This window comes from Tinamus guttatus, unplaced genomic scaffold (assembly GCF_059628265.1).
Source record: "Tinamus guttatus ecotype Peru unplaced genomic scaffold, ASM5962826v1 Tinamus_guttatus_pri_ptg000004l, whole genome shotgun sequence".
Classification (NCBI taxonomy): Eukaryota; Metazoa; Chordata; class Aves; order Tinamiformes; family Tinamidae; genus Tinamus; species Tinamus guttatus.
In genome coordinates, this window is record NW_028288538.1 from 9,357,890 (window position 1) to 9,385,478 (window position 27,589).

Consider the following 27,589-nt stretch of genomic DNA (forward strand, 5'->3'; position numbering starts at 1 on the left):
CTTGTGTTCAAACCTTCTGGGGAAAAAAAAAAAAGTGATGCTTACACAAGGAGCATAGCTTAGGTGAATGCACAAGAACTATTTGTTATTGTTACAAAGCTGTTTCCGCCTACATATATCCATGGGAGTGTTACTAAGCATGTCATTAAATATTTTGCTTCCATAGTGCTGTGATGCTCTAGCTGGTGACTGATTCTCTCTAGAGCAGGGATGGCCTTGCTGACCTCCGTAGCCCGGGTTTCGCCTGGGTTACTTCCATTGCACGGGGATGAGCATGTGTTGGTATGTTATCTTGGTCATCTTCATGTGTATCTTATGTTTATACTGTGTGTGTAACTCAAATACTCTAAAGGGTGCTTACACATGGCCTATCATCTTTTTTATTGATTTGCAGGCTATCCGATGCACTCTGGTGAGCTGTAGTTGTCAGTGTTTCAAACCTGGGAAAATAAATCAGCGACAATGTGACCAATGCCGGCATGGATGGGTAGCACATGGTAATAATTATTGTAATAGTCTTTTAAAGATCTTTAAGGATCTTTCTCACTGTTGCATGTTTGGTTTACTCTTTTTTCTTTTTTTTTTGGTCACAGCATGCTTTACATTCAGTTTCGTGTAACTCTTGTTGCTCATGCTTATTTTTGCCTTGTAATTTTATTTTCAGCCTTGAGCAAACTAAGGATTCCTAACCTCTACCCAACAAGCCAGGTAGAAATAGTTCAATCCAATGTAGTCTTCGATATCAGTAGCCTCATGCTGTATGGAACCCAAGCCATTCCAGTGCGCCTCAAAATCCTGCTGGATCGGCTTTTCAGTGTCCTCAAGCAAGAAGAGGTGATACAGATTCTCCATGCTCTGGATTGGACATTACAGGATTATATACGCGGATATGTGCTACAGGTACTGACTTGTGGGATTTTTTTTTTTTTTTTTAAGTACAAAAATGGTAGTTGTGTAGTATCTCAGCATGTTTTCAAGTTTAATCATGTCAGTGTTGCACAGTGCAATTGAAGAGGGAATTCTGAAAGAAATGTATACTTGGGCAAGCGTAGTGCCAGAAAAGAGAGGGTGCTCTTTTAGTCATTGCTCTCTCTTTATTCAGCCTTAACCCAAATCTTACTACTTCATTCAAATCTAACGGTTGGGATACCTTCCCAGAAACTTTTTATCTGAGTAAAGGCTTCAGTATTTGCTCAAGGAATTATTAAAACAGTGAGTTTACCTTTATACAGCAGAATAATACGTTGACAAATAAACAGGCCATCATTTTTAAACACCAGGGACAATGTCTGATGCAATGTTACTGACCTTATTGGAGCTACAACAAGGATGAATTTGGCCCTGTGCACTTACGCTGAGGCTAGTTCTAGCTACAGTTGAAGTTACCTTTTATGTAAAGTAACATTATGATCTTACATTATGACACAAATCAATATTTAATGGTCTTGATAATCTTGCTTTTTAGTGTTAGGATTAAAAATATGGAATCAATTACCTTGAACCTCTACCGCATGAAAAATTTATAACGTTACGTTCTTCATCATCTTAGAAACTCTTACATGCACTGTGAAAAATCTCAGTAGGCCATCAAATACATGTTCTGTGATAAAATATTTATTGTAGTTATTGGGAAAAGTTAGGCATAGCTAGAGTTTGAAAGAACTCCAACACTCTAGTGTAATTACAGCTGTGCTCTGTGAACACTGGCAATAGATCGATGCAGGTTCATTTGTTCTCTGATCTTAGTTGCTTTGGAAGATTATTAAACTTGCAATGAAAGAATACTTGACTTAAATGAGGAGCTAAATCTTGGTCTGATTGCTCTATCTCTGTCTGTACTTACATGATACTAACTGTTGTTCGAATGACTTGTGTCTTAATTTGTGAGGGAAAAAACAGTTCCTTGGAAAGTATTGCTGTTAATTTTATCAGTGTGGTAAAATTTGGAATAAAATACACAGAATTGCCATTAATCCATCATTGCATACAAAAATTTTATAGTTTACCTAGGGAAGAAGTCATAGTTCCTGGGAAAAATGAGTTTGGGGGAATTGGGTTTTGTTTGTTTGCCTCACTCATTTGAATATTTTTGCCTTAGGATGCTTCAGGAAAAGTGTTGGATCACTGGAGCATAATGACCAATGAAGAAGAACTGGCTACGTTGCAGCAATTTCTTCGTTTTGGAGAAACTAAGTCCATTGTAGAATTAATGGCAATTCAGGAGAAAGAAGGACAATCAATTATAATACCACCAACTACTAATTTGGATATTAGGGCATTTATAGAAAGCTGCAATCAACATAGTCCTAACTTTTCTGCCTCCTTGGACAAACTGAGTCCCACCAGCATTCATCCCTTTGAGAATATTGTAAATAACATGGCTTTCATGCTGCCATTTCAATTTTTTAGTCCAGTGCCTCCACCTTTGATAGGTTCACCACCAGAAAGACACTTTATTGAGCAAAGTCAAGACCATAGCAGTGAAACTAAAGATGTTCAGATACCATTTTCTGAAAGCAGCTTCTTAACTTCTAGTTCTGCACCATTTCAAGTTGAAAATGAGAGAAGCATAAATGGTCCAGATGTCATCACTAAAACAGAAGATGATGCCCTTTTAAGTGATTCCAGTTCACATAATACAGCAGCAAAGCTTGAAATGACAGCACTATCTCCAGAAAACAAAATGAAATCTGTTGAAAAAAATGGCGCTGGGCCAAGGAAAGGGCGTGTGTTCTGCACTGCGTGTGAAAAGACTTTTTATGACAAAGGTACTTTGAAAATACATTATAATGCTGTTCATCTGAAGATAAAGCACAAATGCACAATTGAGGGCTGCAATATGGTGTTTAGTTCTCTGCGTAGTCGGAATCGTCACAGTGCAAATCCAAACCCCAGACTCCATATGCCAATGAATAGAAATAACAGGGATAAAGATCTAAGAAATGGTTTGACCATTGCAGCACCTGGAGATAGTAAAAGGACAGAATTTACAATTTTAGCTCCAGATAGCAGAACTATTACCAACTATGCCAGCTCTTGTACAGATTCCAAGAGTCAAGCTGCTTTCCCCAGCATTGGACAGAATGGGGTTCTGTTTCCAAACTTAAAGACCGTGCAGCCTGTTCTGCCTTTTTACCGCAGTCCAGTCACACCAGCTGAGCTTGCTAATACTCCAGGTACTCTTCCTTCTCTGCCTCTTGTTTCTTCCTCAATACCAGAGCAGCTCGTTTCAAACGAATTGCCATTTGACTTGCTACCCAAGAAGAAGTCTCGTAAATCCAGCATGCCCATTAAGATAGAGAAAGAAGCTGTTGAGACCCCTAATGAAAGCAGCGATGCCGCCAGCTCCGAAGATGATACACGTCTGCAAGTGGTAAGCGATGGAGAGCTTGAGAGCTGTGAGCATAAGATAGAGAAGCAGGTGACCAACAGGGTGGAAAAGCACCCTCTTTCAGGTAATTCATGGAAATCTCTCTCTGGGGTAGAGGGCCCACAGTATTTTGAATCTGTCTTTGCACCAGATAACAAATACATCAAGGATGTCTCTGAGAATGAATTGCATCACTGTGAGAAAGAGGTTAATCCAGAAGAAAACCAACCATTAAAACTAGTTTCCCATGAAATTTTATATGAAGATCCAAATCACCACCACATTGATGTTATAAAACCAGTGACTGAACCCCCCCTGTATATTAAAGAGCAGTCAAAGCGCAGGATGCCTAAAAATGACTGCCCTGAATTGCAACACCACTTGCTGACCGGGGGCTTTTTCAGCACTTTGTCAAACAGGGGTGCTGCCATTCCTTGTTTTGAAGACTCTAAAGATATGGATCATGTCAGTCAACATGCACTAGGGATTCAGAAGGAAGAAAGCCGCTTTCATTGTGACATCTGTAAGAAGACTTTTAAAAACCCTTACAGTGTAAAAATGCATTTTAAAAATGTACATCTGAAAGAAATGCATATTTGCACAGTTGAGGGCTGTAATGCTGCTTTCCCTTCTCGTAGAAGTCGAGACAGGTAAGAAAATTATAAACAAAATTGTATTTATTTTACCATCACAATGAAGCCTAATTTGAAATTAAAATGGGTGTTGGAGGAATGGAGCCTGCGAGATTTTTCTGTGTATCTTCGTATAACAGGTGCGATAACTTATCAGAACATTCATGAAATGAAAATCTATTGAAAGAAACATTTCCTTTCTACTAGACTACAAGGTATTAAATAAAGCCATGAAAATTTCATAACTGATAAAGACTGCAATAGTTGAAAATACTTTAGAACATAAAGGGGAAACCACAAGGGTATGAATTTAGCAATTTTTCAGCAGTTGTATGGGGGGACTTATATGTTTAATATGTACTTTCATGTGTATTTTAATGTATGCTGTTTTCTTTAATGAAAAAGCAATTAGATCAATTCAGGAAACCTTTACTCACCTTTCTCCTTGCTTTGCACAAGGATTTTGAACAGGCTGGTGGGAAAAAGTCCACAAGAAAAGTCAGATTAGCTTGTGTCAGTACAAAATTATCATTGCGCATTGCTAGCTGAGCTAATGCTGTCTGTTGTATGTTCACCTTGATAGCGCTTTAATAATGAGAGCACATACTAATTCCTAAATTATACCATAAATTTGATTCATTTCACTGTCACTCCAGTCTTGCATTGCTATAGATCAGTTCATTTCGGTGCGTTACATGCGCAGGCTGAGGAACGGGAACTGCAGCTTTGAGCCCAGCAGTTACGTATATTAATTGATAAGTGGCATAGAGCAGGCCCTTTAAAATGTGAGCGAGTCCTGTAGGTTGGCTGAGACTCGGTGCTGGAGCAGGGCTTGGCGGCCCAAAGCAGGCCTGGCTCGAGCTTCGGAGTGACCCAAGGTTTAGGCTGCCTCGATCTGCTCGGAGCTGGAGGCAGATGCAGTCCAGAGGGAGGACGAGCCAGTGCGAGCGGCCAGACGTGCGGATCCGCCTGCGGATGCCAGGGCTTCATACCCTCATCTGCTGCCTGCATCTTTCCAGATGTGAATTCCTCTCCCCTGTAATAGTGCTCTGCACCACAGGGATAAAGACCAGTGCTAAGATTTGCCTTCACATGCCACAAATGCCTTCCCGCACCAAGATACTTAGCTCAGGTTTAACATAGGTGCTTTTGGGAGATGGCTTGCTTTACATACAAAAAACTAAAAAATAAATGTGTGGAGAGGGAGCATAAAAGCCATTCCACTCCAAGGTCTAAGCAAAACAGTAGGTATTTAGAATAACTCTGCAAAAGCTTCTAGAGTTAAGTGCTGTGACTACAGGTGTAAAGTGTTTCTGTACCATTTTGAATAGTCCATAGTTCAGATGAAAACAAGCTAAGTGATGATAAGGGGGGAAATGAATGTTTTTCCTGTCCTGCAATGAACTGAATCTTCTAGCCAGAGTCTGGAAGTTCACAGCGAGCTGACTGGTAGTACTGAATGAATAACAGTGATTTCCTATGTTTCAGTGGGTTTAAATTTAACCTAGGGATGCCCATCTGAAAACTGCAGGTTCTTGAAAATGCAATATCCCTTCACTCAAGGAAATTCCTTTTAAGGAAAAGCAATATATTAGTGGGTACAGCTGCATCTTAGTATATGGTTAAAGCACTTAGTCATCAGTGTTTCTTTACAGGTTCAGGTGCTGATCCTTTCCTGCTTTGTTCATTGGAAAAGGTTCTTGTTTTCTCCCCTTCCCAGTTGAATCTGTCTTCTCACTTCAGCATAAAGATAGTGTTTTAGTGCGTTCCCCAACTCTTTTAGGTTCATCCTCAATCTAGTGGTACAGACACCTTCCCACAATGTAGGAGATGATCTGGGACATTAATTTTGTGAAATTATTTCTAACATTTGCCTGTGAAAGCAAGTTCAGATATCCAGTCGCATGTATAAATCATCTGTGTGCACTCCCACTGTGGCAGTTGGTCAGATTAGCAATATACAGTTCATGCATGCTACTAAATATTGATATATATTTTTTTTCTGATTAATGATCATTATGAAATGACTTTTCAGTGAGGCAAAACACTTTCTTGCTAAGTTTGTCTTTGTTCTTCTAGACATAGTTCAAACCTAAATCTTCATCATAAGCTTCTGACTAAAGATACACTGGAATTCAACAACCATTTCAATGCAACATACCTCTTGAAAGACATGGCTAAAGAGTTTTGTCAAGATGTCTCTTTAAAACAACATGTTGGACATACTTCTGTAATCTTCAAAGGAACAAACAGAGCAGGCAGCTTGGTTTTTCCAGTGAGCCAAATTAGAGAGCCCTGTTCTGAGAGCTATGGATACGATCCATTGAGTGATGGAGCCGTTCTGGATCTAAGCACTACTTCCAGCATTAAATCCGAGAGCAGTGCTCATTCTTCCTGGGACTCTGATGGAGGAAGCGAGGTGTGCGCCATGCCCTTGGACGATAGCGATGAAAGCTGTGAAGGACCCAGCCTAATGCCTGGTGACGAACTCTACCAAGACTGTACTTTAATTGAGAAAGCTAATCAAAACTTTACTAATTTGCCTTCCAGTTTGCCAATAACTTGTCACATATGCCAAAAAACTTACAGTAATAAAGGAACATTCAGGGCTCATTACAAAACTGTGCATCTCCGCCAGCTCCACAAGTGTAAAGTCCCAGGTTGCAACACGATGTTTTCATCTGTTCGCAGTCGGAACAGGCACAGTCAAAACCCCAACCTGCACAAAAGCCTGGCTGGGTCACCAACTAGCCTACAGTAAGATCATGCTGATCTGAATTTATTTCTGCTGTTAATCATTTCAATTAAGGAATGTCTTAATTTTGTTTCAACTCACTAGACTTGCAGCCCACTTGCCAGCCGCGGTCAGACCCTTTTCTCCCATGTGTGCTCTCTAGAAGTTTCGCTTAGCAAAGCTTGCTGCCATTGTTTTAGTGTAATGATTTGGTTTGACTTTAAATAGCTAAAAATTCTGTAAGGATAAGAAGGCAGTTTTGAAATCAGGAAAATACAGCATCATTAACTGAAATACTTCTGATACCTGCCAAGTATTACTTGACAACAGTAGGAAATTCAAATGAGAGGCACCATTCCTTGTGTTTACATGATAAAGGAGTAAAGGTTGGCATGCATTTCCTCTGGGTGGAGAATTTGGGGGCTACCATTTCATTCCTGAGACCATAGTCCAAGAGAGACTTGCAGTGTTAAGTGAATGTGATAATTGCAGTTTACTGTGTCCTGAAAACCAAAAGATAAAATGCAAATTTGGGAGGATTTTGCAGATAGTCCAAACTTTCTGAAAACCTTGTGGTCCTTATTCTTTAAGTTTGCATTTCTCATGAGTAAATATTGCAGTATTTTGCCTTTATTAGAATTGAGAATGATTTGTTTTGCAAAAGGTGGGTCTCCTTAACTGAGAGGATTATCTAATTTAAATCTGAGGTATTCTGATAGATTGTAGTGGTTAGAGTGGAAGAATAGGTTTAGCTAATATTTCAGAACCACAGCCAATGCATCCATGAAATGGAGGAAGGGAATGAGCCCTTAATTAAAATGCACTTTTTGAGTTCCACTTTCAGGAAGTTTCCTTTTAAATAGAAGAAAAAAGAGGCCAAAAAAAAGACAAAAAAGAAGCCCAAACAGTTAAAGCATCTGAAGGTGCAATTCTAAGTGTTTGAGAGGTGCAGCTAAAATGGATGCAGTAGATACCTTTCATAACTCAGCAGTTAGTTTCTAGTACTGGTGGGGGGCAAATGTTGATCTTTAACACTAAGAGGATGTTTATTCTGATTCACATCTTTTTGTTTTGTTCTTCACAAGCATTGTTCAATATCTGTTAAAATGTTTAATATCCTTGTACTTGTCCCTGTAATTAACAGTATTCTGTATTGTTCTATGCACTTAAAAGACTGATCTTGCATTGTATTTAAACACTTTAATATTTAATTTGTAGTCACATCATACAAATGCTGTGTGTGTACTTGTGGTGCATCTTTGACTAAATCATTTCCAAATGGAAAAGAAGAAACGCTAAAGCAAGCTTTAGGGTAACTTTTTTTAATTCACCAGTTGAAACCAGTTATCAGTTATAATATGCAAGTATGACATTGACAGCACAATCTGTACATATTATACCAAAGCGCTTACACTATTTGTGGTTTCTAAACTAGTCTAGCTTTCCAGTATAACTGGATCTTAGTCTTTATTCATTTTTGTGACTGAATAAGAATAGACTGCATTTTTGGGTTTAGTATGTGTGTAGGAAGAATAGTACAATGCTATTGCCATATGTCTTGATGTTTAACTTATTCTAAAATATACTATGGTATTGTAGCCATTTCATATTGTATAAAGGAAACAAAAGTGGACTGAATATTTCACCAATTTTTTTGGCAACTGGTTTGTTTGTGAGTATGGGTTATGCAAGGAGAAACATGACACAGTTGTAAATGTTTGTGCTCAGTAGAAATCATATCTGTGCATTGTGTAAAGTAATCTTATTTTTTTAATTTGCGGTAGGTTTATGTGATATTTAAAATAATCCATTTGTGCTTGAAGGTGTCAGGAAATGTTATTAGCGTGGGGAAAGCTGTGCCATTGCTTTGGGGATTTGTGTTTTGGGTTTTGTTCTGTTTTTTTTTTACTGACGATGGATATTGTTTGGCGGTTTTTGTTTGTTTTTTGAGTGGGAACTCATGTTAGTCAAGATCTTTATTTGAAAGCTAAGGTCACAATCTTAGGGGATACAATTGCTCCCTACCTTTTGATAGTATAAATCAATGATTTGTTATCCAGCTATTTCAAACTTTTTAAAATATATATACATATATATATAAACTATTTGTTTAATCATAAATGGTGTTTTCGAAAGTGTACTGTAAACTAATGCTGTAATGCCCCTTAATTTGGCTTTCACCATGTCCCAAAAGACAACACAGTTTGTATACCCTAAGAATTTTGTATGTATTAATAAAAACAAATAATAATGTCTCTAGTTGATTTTAAAAAGTAGGCTTTTGTGACTGAAAACATTGTTATTCTTCAGTTTCATTAGAAAAAAACTAAAAGCACATTCCCTATTTAGAGGGCACTGTGTTTTAACAGTGATACTAAGTGATTCTACAAAAAGGATGTATAAGTATTTTAATAAGCCCTTAGAAATAATAAGAAATTTTGGCAGATATTTTACTGATTCTTTATGCAATAAGCAAGAGGAGGCATCAGTATAAATGTCATCATTGGAAACAGGGGTAAATACCTGGTTATTGAGAATTTCTTTGAAAGTTAGGCATTTGGGGTCCTTCTTTTACTCCATATTTCATGATTTGCTTGCTATTTCTCCGAAATCTGAGCAAGATGGGAGAGTCATGAGTGATGGGCTCAGCCCTCAGTACCTCAGTGCCGCGTGTGTCTCCTGAAGCGTCCGTGCAGCTCGCTGCTCCTAACCATCACAGCGTGCCTGGACCAAGCCTTCACATCTCCTGATAGCTTTAAATATGTGGTACTTACAATAGCCTGTAGCACATATTCACCACAGATGTTGAAGGAGGGAACTTCAGAATAATAGTACCATTATTTTAGGCTTTTCATAGCAAGTCAAAGCTGAACTGGTTTCTACTAATTTAAGTTAGTCCAGAGATGTTCATACCTGTGATGCTGCAAGTGTGCACAGTAGGAAGATCAGATTTTTGCATGATATGAACAGGGTCTGGTCGTGCCCATCTTTGCTACCTGTGTATCTTGCTCCATTCTGTTTTGTTTGTATTTTTTTTTCCCCTTTAGAAAACAACAGCCTCAAAACCTAGATCCTGCTGCCTCTCTGTGACTGCAAAGGAAAAGGCACAGATGCACACTGCAGGGTAGCCAGTCTGCCCGCTTGAGCACCTGGGTTCTCCAAATACAGGTATTTTAAATATTTCTTGATAGCAAGCATATATAGCTCTGGGAGAGTGAATGTCATAGTGCTTAAAGGGATATTTGCAAAAATCTGTCTTGAACTGAGTATAAGGGATCTGGTTTTATAGCTCAAGTTTAAGTACTCTGAAAGAACTGCAGCAAAACTAGAGGCAGTTGTTTCTGATGGACTTTAGTGAAGTCACACACTGTAAAACCAGTGGAGTGGAGAAGCAGTTCCAAAAATACCTGTGTGATGCCATGCACTGAGCAGGGAAGCCTAAGAAACAGCCAAACTAGCTGAGCTTAGTCCAGGCAGTTAAACAGGGTGCCAGGCTTCCTCCAAAAGGGTTCCTAGGCAGCTTCCGACTAATGAGTCGGCATAGGTATGAGCAACGCAGCTAAACTAAAAACACCTTTCGAGCTGGAGATGCAGCCCATAAGGAACCCATTCAGCCTGCAAGTGAGTATTCATTTCAAAACTGAAATGTGGGTTTGAATCTGATTTGGGAAGGAGACGGCAGTGCAATAAGAGAAGGAAGCCTAGGCTGGATCAAAGGGGTGTTCTGGAGGGGAAGCCAAGCTACAGGTTTTGCACAGAGCAGCATTTACTGCTGCTTCTCTCATTCGAGGGGGGCAGAGGGCAAGGCAATATATAAAAAGGAAAGGCTGAAAGTTAAGCGTATGCAGCGTGATCAATTCTGTTTGGGCTTGCTTGGTTAGTGAGGTTTCTCTGTAACCTCAGCACGCCGGTCTCTGGTGGCAGAAGGGCTTTTAGTTTCCCTCCGCCCCCCACTCCACCCGTGGGTCTTCTGGTGTTTTTTGCATTAGCGAAGTTGCTAACTTGCAAATGTAGTGTTGAAACATCACCCTGTTAAGCTATAACCTTGTCAGCTCAGTTCCCAGTGAGCACCCTCCACATCTCTGGAGTGTTTTGTAAATGGATAAGAGTAGCAGTAAAGTAACGTCGCTGAGGGACAGTCGCTCTCTGCTGAGAACATCCAATTCTGCAGCAGGTTAGAGCTTCACAGAAGCAGTCGTTGCCATTTGTAGTGTTTTTCCAAAGCTGTTACTATCATAAGCTTGTAAAATTGACTGAATTACATGCTATTACTGCTTGCAGATGAATGCGTCCAGTAAGCAGAGGAGTTGATTTTAACTCCTACATGCAGCAAAATAAGGATTTGTCAAAAATGCAGCTTCCAAAGTCTTTAGCAAAGCTCCCCTTAGTTAAAATTGTAAGGAGTATCACATATCGCAAACCTTCTGCATTTTTAAGCTCTTTCTTTGCAATAAATTAAGGCCAATCCAGCCATGCCTGCTAAACAGCGAACTGGTTCTTTGCTTCAGTCTTTTAAATCTTAGTGACTAATCTTGTTTTATAGTTTCTGTTCACACAATGTAGTGGCTTTTGTAATGTGTCTTCCTATTACTTTTGTTAGTTCCCACAGAAGCTTCTGTTGTGAAGTTTACAAATTTAGGTCGCTTTAAGGCAACCTAAATTGAAGGCTATTGAAATATTGAAGACTATACACTTAACTGAGAGTTGCAAGTTCAAGAAACTGTAAGAGTTGGATGGGGAAGTTGATTTGCCCTTTGGGGTGAGCCGCTGCATGCTGATGTATTGCTCAAAACATCCTAGAAGGGCCCCAGGCCTTCCCTGTCATATGACGATGATGATATAAGTGAAGTAAATTCCCAACTTTTGAAGCTTCCTTGCTGATATTGGTAGGCCATGAGTTAAACTGTAAGCTCTTAAGATGTGTGACACCCTTGCTGCACCTTCCCTGTCTGCAAACTCCTGCCGTAGTCCAGTGCTTCTCCTCTCTTCAGTCCAGAAGCCCAGCCTGCCCTTCTCTTTCAAGTCTAAAGCCATAATCTCTGTTACCAATAAGGTAGTTGTGGAGCATGAATTGGAACATTGTGGGCTGCTTTTCACCTCCTCTTTGGACACATACAAGATTTAGAAACTGCTAGTCCTAACAAATCTGGTCAGTCACAGTAATAAACTGGAATGGGTCAGTATTTTACTCCTAACTTTAAAGAAAAACAGGATGAGTGACTTGAAAGTAATTTATCATTCCTATGTATTGAGTAGCATAGGTTACAGAAAAGCTGACCAGACAGAAGATTTAGATCTGACTTTGCATTCTAATTTGAAAATTGCTAGAAGTTATAGAAAATACTTCTTCTGAACAAATAGGAATGGTGGTATATTTATGTACTCTGCATAGATAATGTGCACACACAGATCAGTACATAGTACAGCTGCATATACATAGGGCTGCTTATTTGTGTTAAACGTAATTCAACTCTTGTTTATGACAGTATAAATTGGGAGTGACTACAGTGAGTTCAGTACAACAGCAGATAACACTGGAGTCAGGGTTGGGGGGTTGCTGGTGTATGAGGTTGTAGACAGCTCCTACCAGCTTGTAATTGCTACCTTACTGAAGCAGATTAAAGTATTGCACTTCTGATAGAGCAGGAGAGTTTTAATAATTTCTACTAGTTTAAAACTGTGTTTCTATATGGCCACTGTGGCAACAGTTCTATGAAAAGTGTTTTGCAATCCTCCGCTGGTAAGATAGTGCGAGACCGATGCTGCATAGATGTTAGGCAACAACTCTGGGTGAGCTGTGCCAGCTTAGGCCAGTTCAACCTGGACAGTTATATCTTATCATGTTCAAACAGTCTCCAGCCAAAAATTCTCCAAGAGAACAAAACTGGTGAGTGTTCGGCTTGGAGAGATGAGAGAACCGGGAGCAGTCGGAGCGACTGCAGAGGAGACGCTAGGAAAACAGCATAACCTGAGAGGAGACGCGTTATTGCTGCTCTGGGAAGCAGACATCTGCACCTCTGTGTGGGATGATATAAACCGTACGGTGGATTCCTGAGCGCTGAGAGGCCATGTGCAAGTGAGAGGTACAAGCAGGCACCTCGGGCTGCAGCAGCTCAGATAAACCCCCTCCAGATAGCGGCCTGCCTCGCGCTGCCGTGCGCGTGCTAGCGCGGGCTTCTCGGTAGCTGTGAAACAAGCACTTGTCTCCTGCAGAGAGTGACACTGCGGAGCTGCCGCTCTGCCCCGGTGTCCCACAGGCTGGGAGCAGCTCTGGGCACACGCAGGAAAACGTGTGGACATAGTGAAATGGGCCCCTGCGCGGCCTGCATCCCCCACTGCGTCCGTGTGCTTGGCCTCCCTGCTGCTTTTCAGAAAGGATTTCTTTAACCCCCAGAAACACCAGAATGAATAAGAGCAGCAGCAGCCACAGGTGAAGCTGGGGCTGTAACACACAAGGCAGCCTAGGCAGGAAGGTGAAGGAGTGCCTGGCACAGATGTCCCCGTGAGGGTGGGATCTGGTACTTGGCTGCTGTTGTCAGCAGTGTGAGAGGCTCTTTTATGAGGGATTTCTTCTTGAGCGTTTGTGGCACAGGGGGAGGGAAGCTTTGAAGAAAATGGTGGTAACTGAACGGAGGGAAACCTGGGAGCGGGCGGTGATGCGGCAGGAGATGAAGCAGGACTGGAGCCAGCTCTGGATGCCAAAGACGAAAGGGATAAGTGCTGTCTCCTCCGACTTGCTCTTTTTCCTCTCGCTTTTGAGAGCAAGGCCCCTTTCCCTCTTCTTTTTCCTCTACTCTGTCATGATATAACAAAAACAAAATGTTGTAAGGGGACAGTCAGAAAGCAGTCTCTTACCCAGATCTTTGCAAGATTTGTCGGGGGCAAAAAATGGGAGCTTTCTGCTCGCTCCGCACGTGCAGCTCAGCTACATGGAGAAAACCAGCCGCTGCCTTTGCGCGGGGCTGCGCGCGGCCGTGCTCGCCCTGCGCCGCGGCCAGCGCTGTTAGCAGGGGCCGCGTGTCCTCTTCGTGCACCCCCAGCCGGGAGGGGCAGGGCAACCCACAGGGGATGAGGTGGCTTTTGGGATGTCTATGTTTTCCCATCTTTAGCTCCCTATTTTTTTTAATCTTCAGGGCTCATAAGCTTTCACTTCCAAATCACCACTCTTTGTTTAAAGCAAAGCAGTAATAAAAAGAAAATTACACTGCTCTCAAAATTAAAGAGCAAAAGCTGGTGTTTGATGTCAGCTCCCATCCCCTTTCTATTACCCTTCTCTGTGATTGAAAGAAATCAATTGTTGCTAAACTGGTGTTTATTTTGTTTTACACATCAGGCTATTATTGCAGAGAATGGATGATGTTGCTGGTCATTTTGAGTCCTGCATTCTGCAAGGAAATGTTGAACATATGTATATATATTGCTGCACTCTTCTGGAGGGAATTAGAACTGGCCAGATCAGGCTATTCATTACTACGATTGGAGGTGATCCTGCTTTCACCATATGGTAAATGTCTGTGAAATCTATGCAGGTATCCTTACAGATAAGTAAAATCTATATTTTGTTTTGTTTCAAGATGTTCATAGCAGTAATATGCCTGGTGATGCCTAGGGGAATGTGGATCTCTTAAAATAAGCTGTATTTTGTATTATGAGGTCTGTTGGTCACAGTCAGAAGTTAAGATCATAAGATGTACAGCACAAACTAATCTACTACTGCTTCAAACTGAACAGTTTCAAGATGATAAATGCACGTGATAATGTTAAGCAGTGGAAATAGATTGGTGCTGCACATCTGGTTTCAGGGATGCATGTAGCCCAGACAAAAACAATAGTCAAACAAGGAAGGTAGAATAATTTCCAGGTCAGTAATAATAACTGTTCACACAGCACTCAGGGGAAATCAGGCATGCGTATCTGCATTCAGATATGTGCTGCAAACCCAAGAAGCCTGCGTGGCCTTCTATAAGAACATGCCAAAGTTCTTTGAAAAGCTGTGTTTTTCATCACATTAATTAAACGCTGGATAAGGGTAGAAGACCACCATCGTGACATTACATCAACAACTTTTGCACTGTCTAATGTAAATACCACAAAGATTCCTTCAAACTAAAGTGAGGGCAATGTGTCCCAGAAATCTCTGCAGGACATAATTTAACCAGACGTATCACCCTGCTTGGCATCCTGCTCCTGAAGTAGAGAATACCTCATGAAGTGGGGTTGCTTTTGCAGAAGGGGAGAAAATATCTTTCTGATCTCAGATATTTCCTCTTGTGTTTTCAGTTTATCTTCATAGTGAAAGATTCCCAGTGCTAATCTAAATGTATTTATCTTGTGCAAAAAAAAAGTCTATAACATGGATGCAAGTAGAAAACCAATAGAGTGCCTTTGAAAATACCCCAAATCACACAAATTCTGTGAACAGTGAGGCAGGTATCCCTTTCCTGACCTAACATCAAAGGAGAGTCTCAAGGCATTTCAAATAAAGATAAAAATGTTTAATTCTGTGTACAGAAAATACCTTCAAGTAAAACATATATTGGAATGAGAGAGCTCCCTGGTGTTTTGGCCTTCTGCTCTCTGAAAGTCACAGGGCCGAGACTGGGTCACAAGTGGAACTGAATGTTTTGTTTGTTCTTCTTGTGCTTGTCTGAAATAATTACGTGCTGCCACGTAACAGGAGAATGTTGCTGTGTGGAAAAAATCACTGCAAGTAGTTGGATATTCAAGACAGGTATGTGCTTTATAGAAGTGCCACATTTTTGGATCCGGATGTGTGACCCAGCATCTGTCCTGGTGTGAGACTGAACCAGCCTCTTTTGCCTTAAGGACTCAAACCCGAAGACTAGGCTCCCAGGGCATGTGCCCAGGGTTATTTTAGATGCAGGCTGCATGGCTCAAAATCTGTCAAAATATATGTGTTACAGTTAGGCTGGTTCTGTTTTTTCTTAAGTAACAGTGATTCCCTTTTTTGTCCTATTTTGCTAACCCAGGGTCCACCATTCTGTTTAGCAGCTATATGGCCTCTGCCCCAATGCAAAACTTCAGACATAATTTGATGAAACAAAGGAAAAATAAATGTGGTGTTATTCTGAATCCTGAGAACTCTTACACAGTCTAATGCTAAGTAGGAATTGGGAAAGGGAGAAAAGGACTGAAGCGTAGAGGAGGTAGTGTCATTGGTATATCACAATGGATTTGGTTTGGGAACACTCAGACATTTGCCATTATGTTCTCCCATCGACCCTGAAATGTTATAATTTTAAGAGCTGGTAATGTTTGGGTTTGGTCTGTTGTTTACAGTGAGACAAACGGGCCTACTGTTGCAACCTCTTCTTGATCCCAGAGGTCCTTGCTCAAAAACTGCCCTACACCGTTACGTGATCGGTGATATCATGTCTTCCTACATGCATATGCTTCCTTAAAGCCTTTTGCAGGGAAAAGGTGACTGTCATTTTCAAAGTACTAACTTTGAGTAGCGCTCTGTATATAGCAGAAGTGTGTTTTTAAAACATAGTACTACCTGTGCAGCTTCATCATGCATGAAATCGTTGGGAGCTGTTGGGATGATACTATCTAATCTGTTGAAAGTCTTAAATTCACATCTGCAGGTAACTCAGCTCTCAACTCAGTGCTTTGAAACAGATAAGTGATAGTAAGGTTTTGCTGAATCTCTCACTGACATAATACATATAAGTTCTTTTTTCTTGCACATATTGAAATATTGTAAAGACTTCTTTGTGCAGAGCTCCAAAAACTGGGTGAATAATTAGATTTTTTCATTACTTTGTCCACACTGCTCAGTGATGTTTTTCTGTTGTTGAACACTCTTTTCTGTGCATGCAATTTTAGACTATGGATCACATTCCAAGTTTAAAAGTGGAGATTCTGTATAATTTTTGCACTTTTGCTTTCTCTTATTCCCAGATTGTTGTCTCTGCTGAAGTCAACATATTTAATTCATTTTTTCCTGGCCAGTGGCAAACTTTCTCAATAGGATAGCTTTAAATGTTTTGGTACAGCAGATGTAAAGCAGCAGGCAAGATGTTGGGGGAAGATGTGTGGTAGGATGCTTCTGAGCAGCTCTCCTAGAATTCCTCTGCAAGAAAACATGCCCCCCCAAAATAAATAAAGGTTGGACGATTCATCACTTTTTGTTAGTTTCATGGCTCTGTTCTTGCCCATTTTCATTCCTGGAAAGTAGCTGGAGCTCCTGATAGTACTTAAGTTTCTGAGCACAAAGAAAGAAATTGTACTCAGGACCTAACCAAGACAGCAAGTTCCTCCAGCCCTCTGCTGCTTTCATACAGAGTGAATGTGTGAGCCGTTTTCTGACACAAAACAGGGCCAGTGCGTCTAGAGAGTTGATGGTTTTAGGAGGTTTTGTTGTTCTTGGGTTTCGGGCTTTTTTGCTTCCTGTGTTCTTGTACCTCCCTTTTACAGATTTGTTTTTCCCTTTTCTCTATTGTTCATCTTTTCTTTATTTGACATCCGTCATATGGATTAAAATCTATGTTGTTGAGGTCAAGACAGACATTTAATCTGTGATATTCTGGTGAGCTCTAAGTTGAACAGACTGAGTTTCTTCAGTTGCAAAGCATGGCAGCTATGCCTTTGAACTTGTAACCCAAGTTCATTTGCCTTGCACTTCCTTGGGTTTCTTCCAAATGTGAACTTCCTGAATGATTGTGATCTCAAGGTCTTGGCTTGTAGATACATTTGAGGATAACAAAGGACATTTATGGAAAAGTAAGAAAAAAAAAGGAGGAATATTATGAGTTATTATACTAAATGTTTAGCATCAGTGATACTTGTGTAGTAGCAACAGAGCTTTGGAGGTGTTAATGAAGCCATCTTGTCATTCCTGGGATAAAGGATAATATTGGTGTCCTTTGTTTTAGAGAAAAAGAAGGATAGTCTGTTTCAGAAGTAGCCTCTGATGTTGTTATCATGTTTGGATAATTTTCAGAGATCCTGAAGATGAAATTAAATCTTTCCTGGGCAATCCTGGCTCCCTTGCAGCCTCTTCCAGGGTCTCTTTCAGTTACAAGATACTTTGGGACTATTCAGTGTTTCAGTGATCACCTGGCAGAGTAGAAGTGGGGGGAATTTTCTCTACGTTGTAATCCACACTCACAGCCATCGTGTGCAAAGAAAGCAGCTACCAGAAAAGTAAGAACTGGAAATAAACCCTTATATACAGTGGTTACATGGGTCTCTTGTCTCCCTGTTATCACAGTATCCTTCATTTCTTCATGCTTAAATGTACATTTCTTCATCTTAAATGTGTGATAGCAGGAGAGATTGGATTGAGTTCCCCAGAAAGTTAACATGCCATCCTAAATCAGAGGCAATACTGGCAGAACAAAGATCAGCTTAGCTGGAGTGCAGGTACTTGCTGGGAAATAGCAAGTGAATCATGAATCAAATTGTACCCAGCGTTTTCAAATCAAAGAACTACCGAGTTGTGAGCAACTTTTTCAAAGGACCGCAGGAATATCTACTGGAGTACCAAGGGGCTTCTGTTTGGTGGTGAATTATAAGCAGAAGACAGGTCTAGGCATTGACTTGACTAAAACATTCAGCTTTGAGGCACAGTGGAACTTTTTCCTGTTCGATTAAAATTCCTTGTGCTCAAGCACAAGCAGTTCCTCTCCTTCACCTTGTTCCCAAAGGCTTGCTGTAGTTAAGAGGAGGACCCTGAGGAAGTGAGCATGTTATCAGTCTTTTAGTTTAATATTTGCATCTTCTGCTAGATGTGTATAAATTGGAAGAATTGACTCAAAACTGAAGAAAAAATTACAACACTGTTGGAATATGGCCTGTGAGCACATCCAGGTGATGCTACCTTAACTCCAAAATGGTTAGCCTGGTGTAGCTGCAAGTTGTTAGATCTTGTTCTGCCCGTCAGAAATAGCATAGACCTTTTTCTCATTTGGCAACTTGTTGCCTGCTGTGTTTTAAGGTTGAATTTGGCTTTGATATTGCTCTCTGGGTATTAAATGATCAGTTTCCGCTACAGTCTGAATACCCCAACTTGTCGTACTCCATGGAAGTGAAGTCAGTGTTTGAGAAGGAATTTGAGTTTCTTTTTATGTCAAAATGCATGTAAAATTGTTATCTAATAATGCTAGATTTTACAATCCAAGATTGAGATGAGTTTGTGATTCTTCAGGCATTACCCACAAAACCCGCTGTTGAGAATCACCTCCCGAGACTAGCAGGGAAAGGCCTTGCAGTTGCTCTGCTCTTGTATTTGTCCAACAACATTTGCTTTTCAGCAGCTGGTGGCAGCACAGATGTGCTGCATTGGTCACTGGCCTTGTTACTGCTTGAAATATGGAACCATGAATTTTGGAAGTCCGGACATGAAGGGAAGGGAATATGCACCTTGCACATCACACTTCAAAGGCAGCTCCGGGAAAGGCTCTTTGAGTGTTCAAGGTGAGCAACCCTTTATGGTAGCTTGTCGCCGTGCCACAATTATCTCAGCATTAACACGTACAGGGGTGTCGCAATGAGCTGCCCGCTGGGGAGATCCCAGTGATTCTGCTGCAAGACACTCGCGTCACAGCATTTCCTGGCATAACAAAACGTGCGTGCCAAACGCCTGCCAACGGGGAGGGTGAAGCCCTTCCCGAGGTGCCGGGAGGGATCGCGCCCACCCCGGGGACACTGACTGAGCCTCAGAAGAGCCACTCGGAGACTTCTTGGTGTTTCCTGGTAAATTGGGGTGCTGCACCGAACAATGAGAGAGCAGACCTAAGGAAATCAGTGTCTACTCCTTATTTTAGCACCTTGCATTTTATGAGTGCATCCCACACCCTGATTGAAGTAGATGAGTAAATAAAATTGAATAGAGGCAAAGGTAGACATAAAAATAAATAACTTTCTCATAATCAGACATATAACTTTTAAAAATAGTAATTTTCTCATCTAATACAAACTTAAATTTGTATTAGAGCTGAATGAGAAGCAGAGAAATTGCAGCCGGAAATCCAAACGTCTGTTGAAGCGGTCGCCCTTGATTGCAGTTATCTCTCAAGTTAGAGATCATGCTACACTTTGAGAAGAAAGTTTATTTTCTCCCCTTGAAGTGAACTTGTCTGGTTTGCATCCAGAAGTGTGATATTTACAGCTTAGTCATTCTCTGATGTATCGAATCATGAAGGGCTCTTAATTCTTGGATTTTTTGAAACATGTTGGTTTTCACAGATAGGCTACATCTGCTGTACAAACCTCAACAAAGTAATTTGAAATATCGCACACAAGGAAACCTCTGGGTATGTAATACATGGGTATTATAACTCTGTAAAACAGATGATGATTTTGAGGTAGACGCTCACATTCCTGAAATCCTGGTTTCTTAACCCCATTGAGGGATTTATTGGGATTCCTGGTCCTGGCTGTGCACCCGCCGCGGACGAGCTCCAATCAGCAGTGGGCAGAGACCTCTGCTGGAAGCAGCTCGGAACTTCAGGAAAATTCCAATTTCTGCTGACGGGCGGAACGGAGCTTGGAGAACTCTCCTGGGGGGAAGGCCGAGCAAGGGCTACAACAAGGGCAGTGGAGGCAGCCTTCGTGGGGCCTTTCTCTCCATTCCTGCGAGGGTCAGTGGTTCTCTTGAGGGATGCACCTGATCTGGACCAGAGTACGGCAGGGGCAGCGCTTGGACTGCCCCTGGCCAAAGCAGGCAGATCCAGCAGTGTCACAGCAGCATGACCAGGGCTTTGCCCAGTGCACATGCCAGAGATGCGCGTTTGGCTAATGCAGGTGACCCTAGGGGCAAGTTTAGGAGGGATAAGAGAAAGTCCTGCCAAGCAGGTTTAGCTGGCAAGGGCAGCAGGGCAGAGCAGCAGTGCCCAGGCTGCATCAGCACCGCTACCTGCATCGATAAGTGACCAGCAAAATGTTGCAGCTGCCCTCCCAGTGCTGGTCTGTCCTGCAGAAGCTTCCTGATTGATTTAGTAATATTTGCAGTGTTTTCGGGTGTGCAGATGTAGCAAGCAGCATGCTGCGAGTTTCTCCTGTGAAGGCAGGCTGTATACACTTAAAGCAGGATTTCACCCAATGGCTTTTCCCGTTAGGTTGCAAAATGGAGTAGGTGTCAGGAACATGAGTTTTCAGACTGCTCCCTGTTTCAGAAAGGAAACAGGTTCTGCTGGGGGACAGCAGCAGTAGCTGCTGCTCAAAGCTCCTGAGATTCATTTAGGGTCCGTCAGGCATAACGCCAAAGGGTCCCAGGTTTGCCTCCTGACAACAGAATTCAAGCTCAAAAATGAACGATGGATTCTCAGAAAAACCGTAGCTCATGCTGTTGTTTTCTCCTCAAATCCAGGAGATAACCCAGTGTATTTGTTGTTGGACAAATACAATGTGTCTGGAGGCATCTGAACTCTTGGAAGCTGATCAGTTAGTGAGTCCAGTGGTCTAGAATGGTACTCAAGTTACAGAGCACCAGTTAATACTGGACTAAGTTATGCTGTAGAAGAGTCCTTATGCATAGGTCATTAGTCAATGAAAAGATTTCTCCAGACTTCAAGGTATGGATTGTGCGCAGTGCATCTCCACCAGCTACGTAATGCACATGTCTGGTAGGTGACGTCCTATCACTGCGTCTCCGTCCTGTGGCAGCAGCTTTCCCTGGGTTGACCTAAGCAGAGCGTAGCTGGTGGCCAGGAGCGCACGGGCGGGCAGGAAAGTGTTCAGTGTGATCGGAGTCTGCCAGACTGCTTGGAGGGGTTGGGATGGTAACCTTTAAGCTTAACCTTTTAGTGAACTTCACATTTTTCTTGGAAGATATTGCCAAACCTCTTGGTTTATGCTGAAGCCTAATTTAGAAGTCCTTGTTTTGTAGTATTTTACAGTTCTATCTGCTAATGTCTTTTCAGCTAATTTTCATACAGAAACATTCTAGCTCCTGTCATCCCACACAGCTAATGTTGGTCACTCGTGGACTAGTTCAGTTCACACACTTCACTTTGCTTGAAAGAATATACAGAGTTCCACAGTCCCAGAGTTTTTGATTAAAGAATTCAGATAACCTTGGCCTATAGCATTTTCACCCAGCACTTCAGCCGCTATACGTAACTGCTTGTTCAAAATTCCTTTTCAGTGAGTTTTCATATTCTGCTTCCTCTTATGTGAAGTTGTCTCTCTTCCATGTTTTGCCTCTTCTAATTTGAATGTGTTTGCATCCCTTAGACAAGTCCCTTCTCACACCAATCCTAGACATCTTTGGAATTTCTGGGCTCTTTGGCCTTAGCTGTATTCACCTCAGCAATATTTAAGAGGCAGAGGTTCCATCTCAGAAACTTCCTTCCTTAAAAAAAAAAAAAAAAAAAAAAAAAGTTTGACTCTGTTGGCCTATAGTAGCAGCAGCATTTTTTCTGTGGTAAATATGCCCTTAGTTTATTTAAATTACATGGCCACATTTATACATATGTCCAAACAAATAAAATATATTTTACTTTATTACTGGTTATAAATGAAATTAGCATTGTGATAACCTTTGCTATCATGCTGCACCTGCAATGCACATCAGCTTTTCCAGAAGGAGAATGTTTTTACAATCTGGGCGTTTCATGTTTTTGCAACAAATGTTTGTCCCAGATAAGGCTGCACGGGGCTAGGTGCTAGGCCTGCATGGAATGAAGGCGGTTTCTGATTCTCCTGTGCACCCTGTTGTAACATTTCCTAGCACTGTGCACGCACTTAGCGTGTGATATTGCTTATCCCAGGGAGCATGACGGTCTGTGCTGACATTTTAGATTACTTAAGCACTCTGGTGGTCATTTTAATGTAGAACAAGAAGGCGGCATGCAGAGGAGGCATTAGGACTGCTTTTCTCCTGTGTCACCCTAAGAAATATTCTAAAGGGTCTAGTGATCCAAAAGAAAATATGTGCGTACAGTTTGCAGTAGAAACTGGCAGGACAAGCAATGTTCATAAAGAAATGTATGGCCAGGTTGGGCCCATTGGTGCAAACCTGCAAACTGGCTTCATTATTTCACAGAACATCAAACCGTGGACAAAGGTGTACTGTGCTCAACCCTGATGAAGTAACTGACATCAGAGAATCCTTAAGGTTGGAAGGGACATCTAGAGGTCATCTAGTCCAAGCCCCCTGCACATGCAGGGTCACCCAGAGCACTTGGCACAGGACTGCGCCCAGATAGCAGCTGAAAGCAAAGTCTGGCCTATCAAATGCTTTAAAATACCCAGTTGTTCTTCTTAGTAGTTTTACAATCCAAAAGCTGTGCATGACAGGTAGGGAAAACAGGAGTTATGGTACATACATTTGTGCAAACAGGTTAATTCTAGAGAAAGTGCAAAAGGAACCTAACCTTGCCTGAGAAGCAAGAGGGTTAGAAGTACAACAGAGAAATAGAATCTTTGGAAAGTCTGCTTTGGAGGCCAGGTTAAAAGCATTTTTAAGTTATAATCAATCACAAAAATGGATAAGAAAAAAATGTATGGATAAATTTTGGAATTGTAGAGGTTTTGGCAAGCAAGAAGCCCTTTCCTCATTGTCATCTGTTTTTACTTTCACACTGAAGCGGCCCAGTGGGATCCTTAAACAGTACGGGAGCCCCCAAAGGGGCCTCCCTGTCTTCTGGAGCAAAACCCACCAAAACTTAGAATAAAAGCTGTCTAGCTAAAGAGAAGAGCTGTGTGTCAGAAGTGCATACATATGTGCAGTAGTATAGGACATAATTTTGTGATTTTTACAGAATAGATGTGAAATCATGGTTTTCCTAACATATTGACATCTCCTAGACGAAAAAATGATGCTAACAAAAAAAAAAAATTCATCCCCAAGCTTAACAAACTTTGAATAAATTCTCATTTTAAAACAGAGATGCAACCTAGCAGAGCTTTTAGCCCCAAAAGGGAAGAATTCACTGAGCACAGCAGAGATTGAGCTTATTGACATTGTACAGGCGCATTGGGTCCATGTGGTGACACAAGGATGAGAGAAGAGGCCCTCAGTCTTGCCAAGCAAAAACTTCAGCTTGTGGAGGTGCCTCTACCTCTACATTCATTTTATCCAGTCATTTATTTTTTAGGTTTTTGTTATGTGGGGCAGTAGCATGATTCAGTCAGTAAAGGGATAGATAATAATAATAAAGATCTGGTCCTTCAGAGCAACCTGACAGTGCTTGGATCCCCATCAGTTACAGCAGTAACACAGTCATGTGCCTGTCTGGCTTCCACCGGAGCCGAGCGTGCTGCACTGGGGACAGCAGCCTTGGGAACACCTGGAAGTGACCGGCATTCCCGTATTTGGTATTCAGAGCTCTCATTTTTAAGGGCTTAAAGCACAAGCTGTTGGTGACTTACAAATAACTTTTTCTACCAAATAAAAGAGCTTGTAGGGAGCTTCCCTTAAATGTTGAGGATGAAATGGAGCGCTTGTCCTTATGCAAACTGGAGGGGTTAGGGATAAAGAAAGAAGCTGAGACTATCTAAGCTGTGACCAAAAAAGCAAGGTAGTTAGAAGGTGCTGCAGCGTCCCTGCTCCTGCTAATGCTTCCCTCTGCAAACTGCTACAAGCGACTGCGCGTAAACATTTTTATTATCATGTCACATGATGGTGCTGCATTGACGGTGATAGATTTCCTGGCAAATGTTAGCATAGAAAAGGCAAACATATGGCAGAGTGATCTACTGATGAGACAGCTCCTTGGACCTCCGCCCGGCCCGTCAAGGATTCCCAGGATCAGTAAGAAGCAGTAGGTTCATTATCATGTGCGTGCATGTGCGAGAGGGAATGAGTTCATAATTCAGTGAAATAAAGGAATGGGCAGTGTAATGTATTCCTGATGTCTCTAATTTTACATCTGCTCTGTACGTGTGTGCTTCACTGATACAGTTCTACATGATATGTGTATGCAGTTGAAGCAACGTTTAATCTTCTAGTTTTTCATTAATAGTCTGTAAGTAGAGTTTGTAAGACTGGATTTCTGTCTGGAGAACTCAATTAGAGCATCTCGCTGGTCTTGCAAGCAGGCAGTCAAAATTAATGAAGTTACACACTCAGCAGGCTTGCATGAATGTATTTCCTGTCACTGCTTTGTGCCATCGAGGACTGGGTGCACAGAGCCAAATTATTCCCTGTACTGGTGTCAGCGAAGCTGCACCAAGAGCTTTTGGTCCATTGACCTTTTCTGCAAAGCCAATTATTGCATTACAATTATTGTAAATTGCGTATTTGCTGAGGAGAAAATTCTTTACTTTAATCCATGTTTGCTTTGTCACTTTATTAACTCTAGAAAATGAAAACAAAACAGAATTGTCTTTCACCTGATCATTTAGATTTGTAGATACAAAATCAAACAAACAAAAAACACATTAATTGCACCAACTCAATTTCAACTGCAGCAGCTCTGCACAGTAGCCAGTCCTAATGAAAGAAGCTCATGTGCTCAGTGCCAGAGTAACCCACTTTCCTGGGTTGGTGTTATTGCCTGAGCCACACATGTTCATACCCCTTGTTAGCAGATGCTGCTAGTATCCAGGTAGAACTCTTGCACTGATGGGAATCCTGCTGTGCTCTGGTGGATGTGACGTCCCCACACAGGTCCCTTAGTTTGCGGGCAGGGTGGCAAGTGTCCTGGAGGCCAGGCGGAGGAGGGCTCAGTGCAGGGAAGCCGGTCACAGCCTGTTGAATTCCTTGTGCACGTGGAACAGGCAGTTGTTGCCTCAGCCTTAGCCCTCCGTGCATGCAAGGGAAGCGGCTTTTCCGCTCCGTCGGGGTGCCGCACACCGTGGAGATGTGGAGCTCGAGCAGCCCCGCGCTCTGCTCCCGTGAGGCTTGCAGGGCAACTCGGGTAAGCGCAGGGCTGCGGTGCCAAAGAGGGGCACCGCTCCTCACCTCTCTGCTGCTGCAGTGTTATCCGGCACCCAGCGCTTCCCAGGTCACCAAAAGTGGGGGGAGCCTTGGAGCGGCCTCTCCCTGCCACCCGCAGCCTGGCTTTTCTTCACCAAGCCACCGTGTCCCCAGGGCTTAAAGCTCTCCAGCCCCGTGAAGATGCTGCAGGAGGCTGCGGTGCCACCAATTAACGCAATGCAGTTAACACAACAGGGCAGCAGAGCTGGGGTTGCGTTGAGTCCCTGAGCCCCTGCTCGCATCTGCACAGACAACGTCTCCTTTGAGCAATCCGGAGGGAGCTTTGCCTGGGTAAGGCAGGAGCATCAGGTCCAAAGGGAGAAACAGCCTGTAAATACCTGTCCATTATGAGGCTATCATTGCCAATTCTGTTTGGATGCTTCATCTCATAATATTCTCTTTGACTCTCCTAATACTAACCAGCCTAAATATTTCATGCGTGTCTTCCAGCAGTGTAGTAGGCCCCTTGCTGCTGTGCAGTGAAGATGGGGGTCATTTTCTGTTTATTCTGAAACACTGTAGCTCTCTGAACTACTCTGGGAAGGTTTGAACTAGTATTTATGCTCCACAAAATAGCATCCACGTAGCCGTAATTGAAAGCTAAAGAAGAAAATAAGCAAGTGGCCAAAAGCAAGACATTTCCTTACCAGGTGATTGCATTCTAATTAAAGTGCAATATTGACATTTCTCTAGAAATATCTGCCTTTTGTGCTTATAAGATTTTTTCTGTAAATCTATTGGGAAATGTATTTATTATTTAGTAACATTTCTATTATTTTTGTAACTTATGAAGCTTTTACATTTTAGCAACTGAATTTCTCAAATTGATACAAATATACATATCTGTGATACAAATCAGGAGCAACTTCATTTTATCCAGAGTAAATAAATTGGCATAAACAGCAGCAGATAATGGGCCCTTTGACTTGTAAGAGGTGTAGTGCATATTGGTTCTTTGCTTGTGAGTGGAGTAGTCGTGATTTATTATTATTCTATTTATTATTTATAAACATATAACTTACCAAACTCAGAAAAAAGAAAACCACGCCTGCTTTGAAGAGTGCAATGTGAAGGAAAACCAAGTAACGCCATGAGGAGAAGGATACACTGTACAGTGTATCAGTTCACTGATCAGTGAAAGGCCAGGCAAAGATGTATTAATTACAAGTTGCAATTTTAATTGCTATTGGGCGCACTAAGTCTCTCTCTTGCCCACAAGCTATCTGTGACCTCTACTTCTCACCCTCCCCGCGCTCGTGCTCCGGGTCGGCATTCCTGTGCTACCCTCCCTTGGGGAGGTGCAGTACCGAATCCGCTGTCCTTCGGGCCCGCGGGCCATGGAGTTTGGGGAAGGAATCCAAAAGATAAGGAGGTTGTGAGTCTTGAGAGCGGCGTGCACAGGAGATGTCCCGAGCAGGGAGCGTAGGCAGCGAATCTCTGGGAGACAAATAGGTGAGTAGGATATTAGGTCTGACACGGCTGACGGAGAAAAATTGGACATGTGGCTGCCATATGACCAGATGTAAGTAGGACGGGACAGCCTCGCAGGCCATTGCCCGAAACATGATCTGGAGGTAGTGGGTATGAGGAATGTGTGAAGAAATGTGTTTTTTGAGGAGTTCTCATGGGAGCCGGCTGGAGCGAGGCCTGGCGCTGCGTGGGGCGCTCTGTGGGCCGCTGCAGCGAGCCCACCTTGCAGGCCGGCGGCCACGCGCACCGTGGGCTCGGCGGCTTCGCTCCCTCCTGGCCTCCGCTCGCCCCCTGGAAAAGGTGAGAGAAAAATCACCTGCTGCAGCCTGGCCCATGGTGGCTTCCTTCGCCCTGCAGCTCCTCGAGGGAGAGAAAGCTGGTGAGGATGGGGGAAGCCAGGAAAGAATATGTAGTAGTGACACGCAGAGAACAGTACCTGCACCAAAACCAACCAAACAAAAAAGGCATCGCAAGATCTGGATATGGCCTTAAGG

The 27,589-nt window shown here is 42.2% G+C and overlaps 1 protein-coding gene across 1 annotated transcript; it reads left to right on the top strand.

The window, feature by feature from the left end:
• Nucleotides 1-210: 210 nt before the first annotated feature.
• Nucleotides 211-6,879, top strand: BNC1 (basonuclin zinc finger protein 1). Its single transcript, XM_010221888.2, has 5 exons — nt 211-282; nt 395-497; nt 665-900; nt 2,099-4,020; nt 6,082-6,879. Exons 1-5 carry the CDS (start codon nt 211-213, stop codon nt 6,761-6,763), a joined length of 3,015 nt encoding a protein of 1,004 aa, XP_010220190.2. The 3' UTR covers nt 6,764-6,879.
• The last annotated feature ends 20,710 nt before the right edge of the window (nt 6,880-27,589 follow it).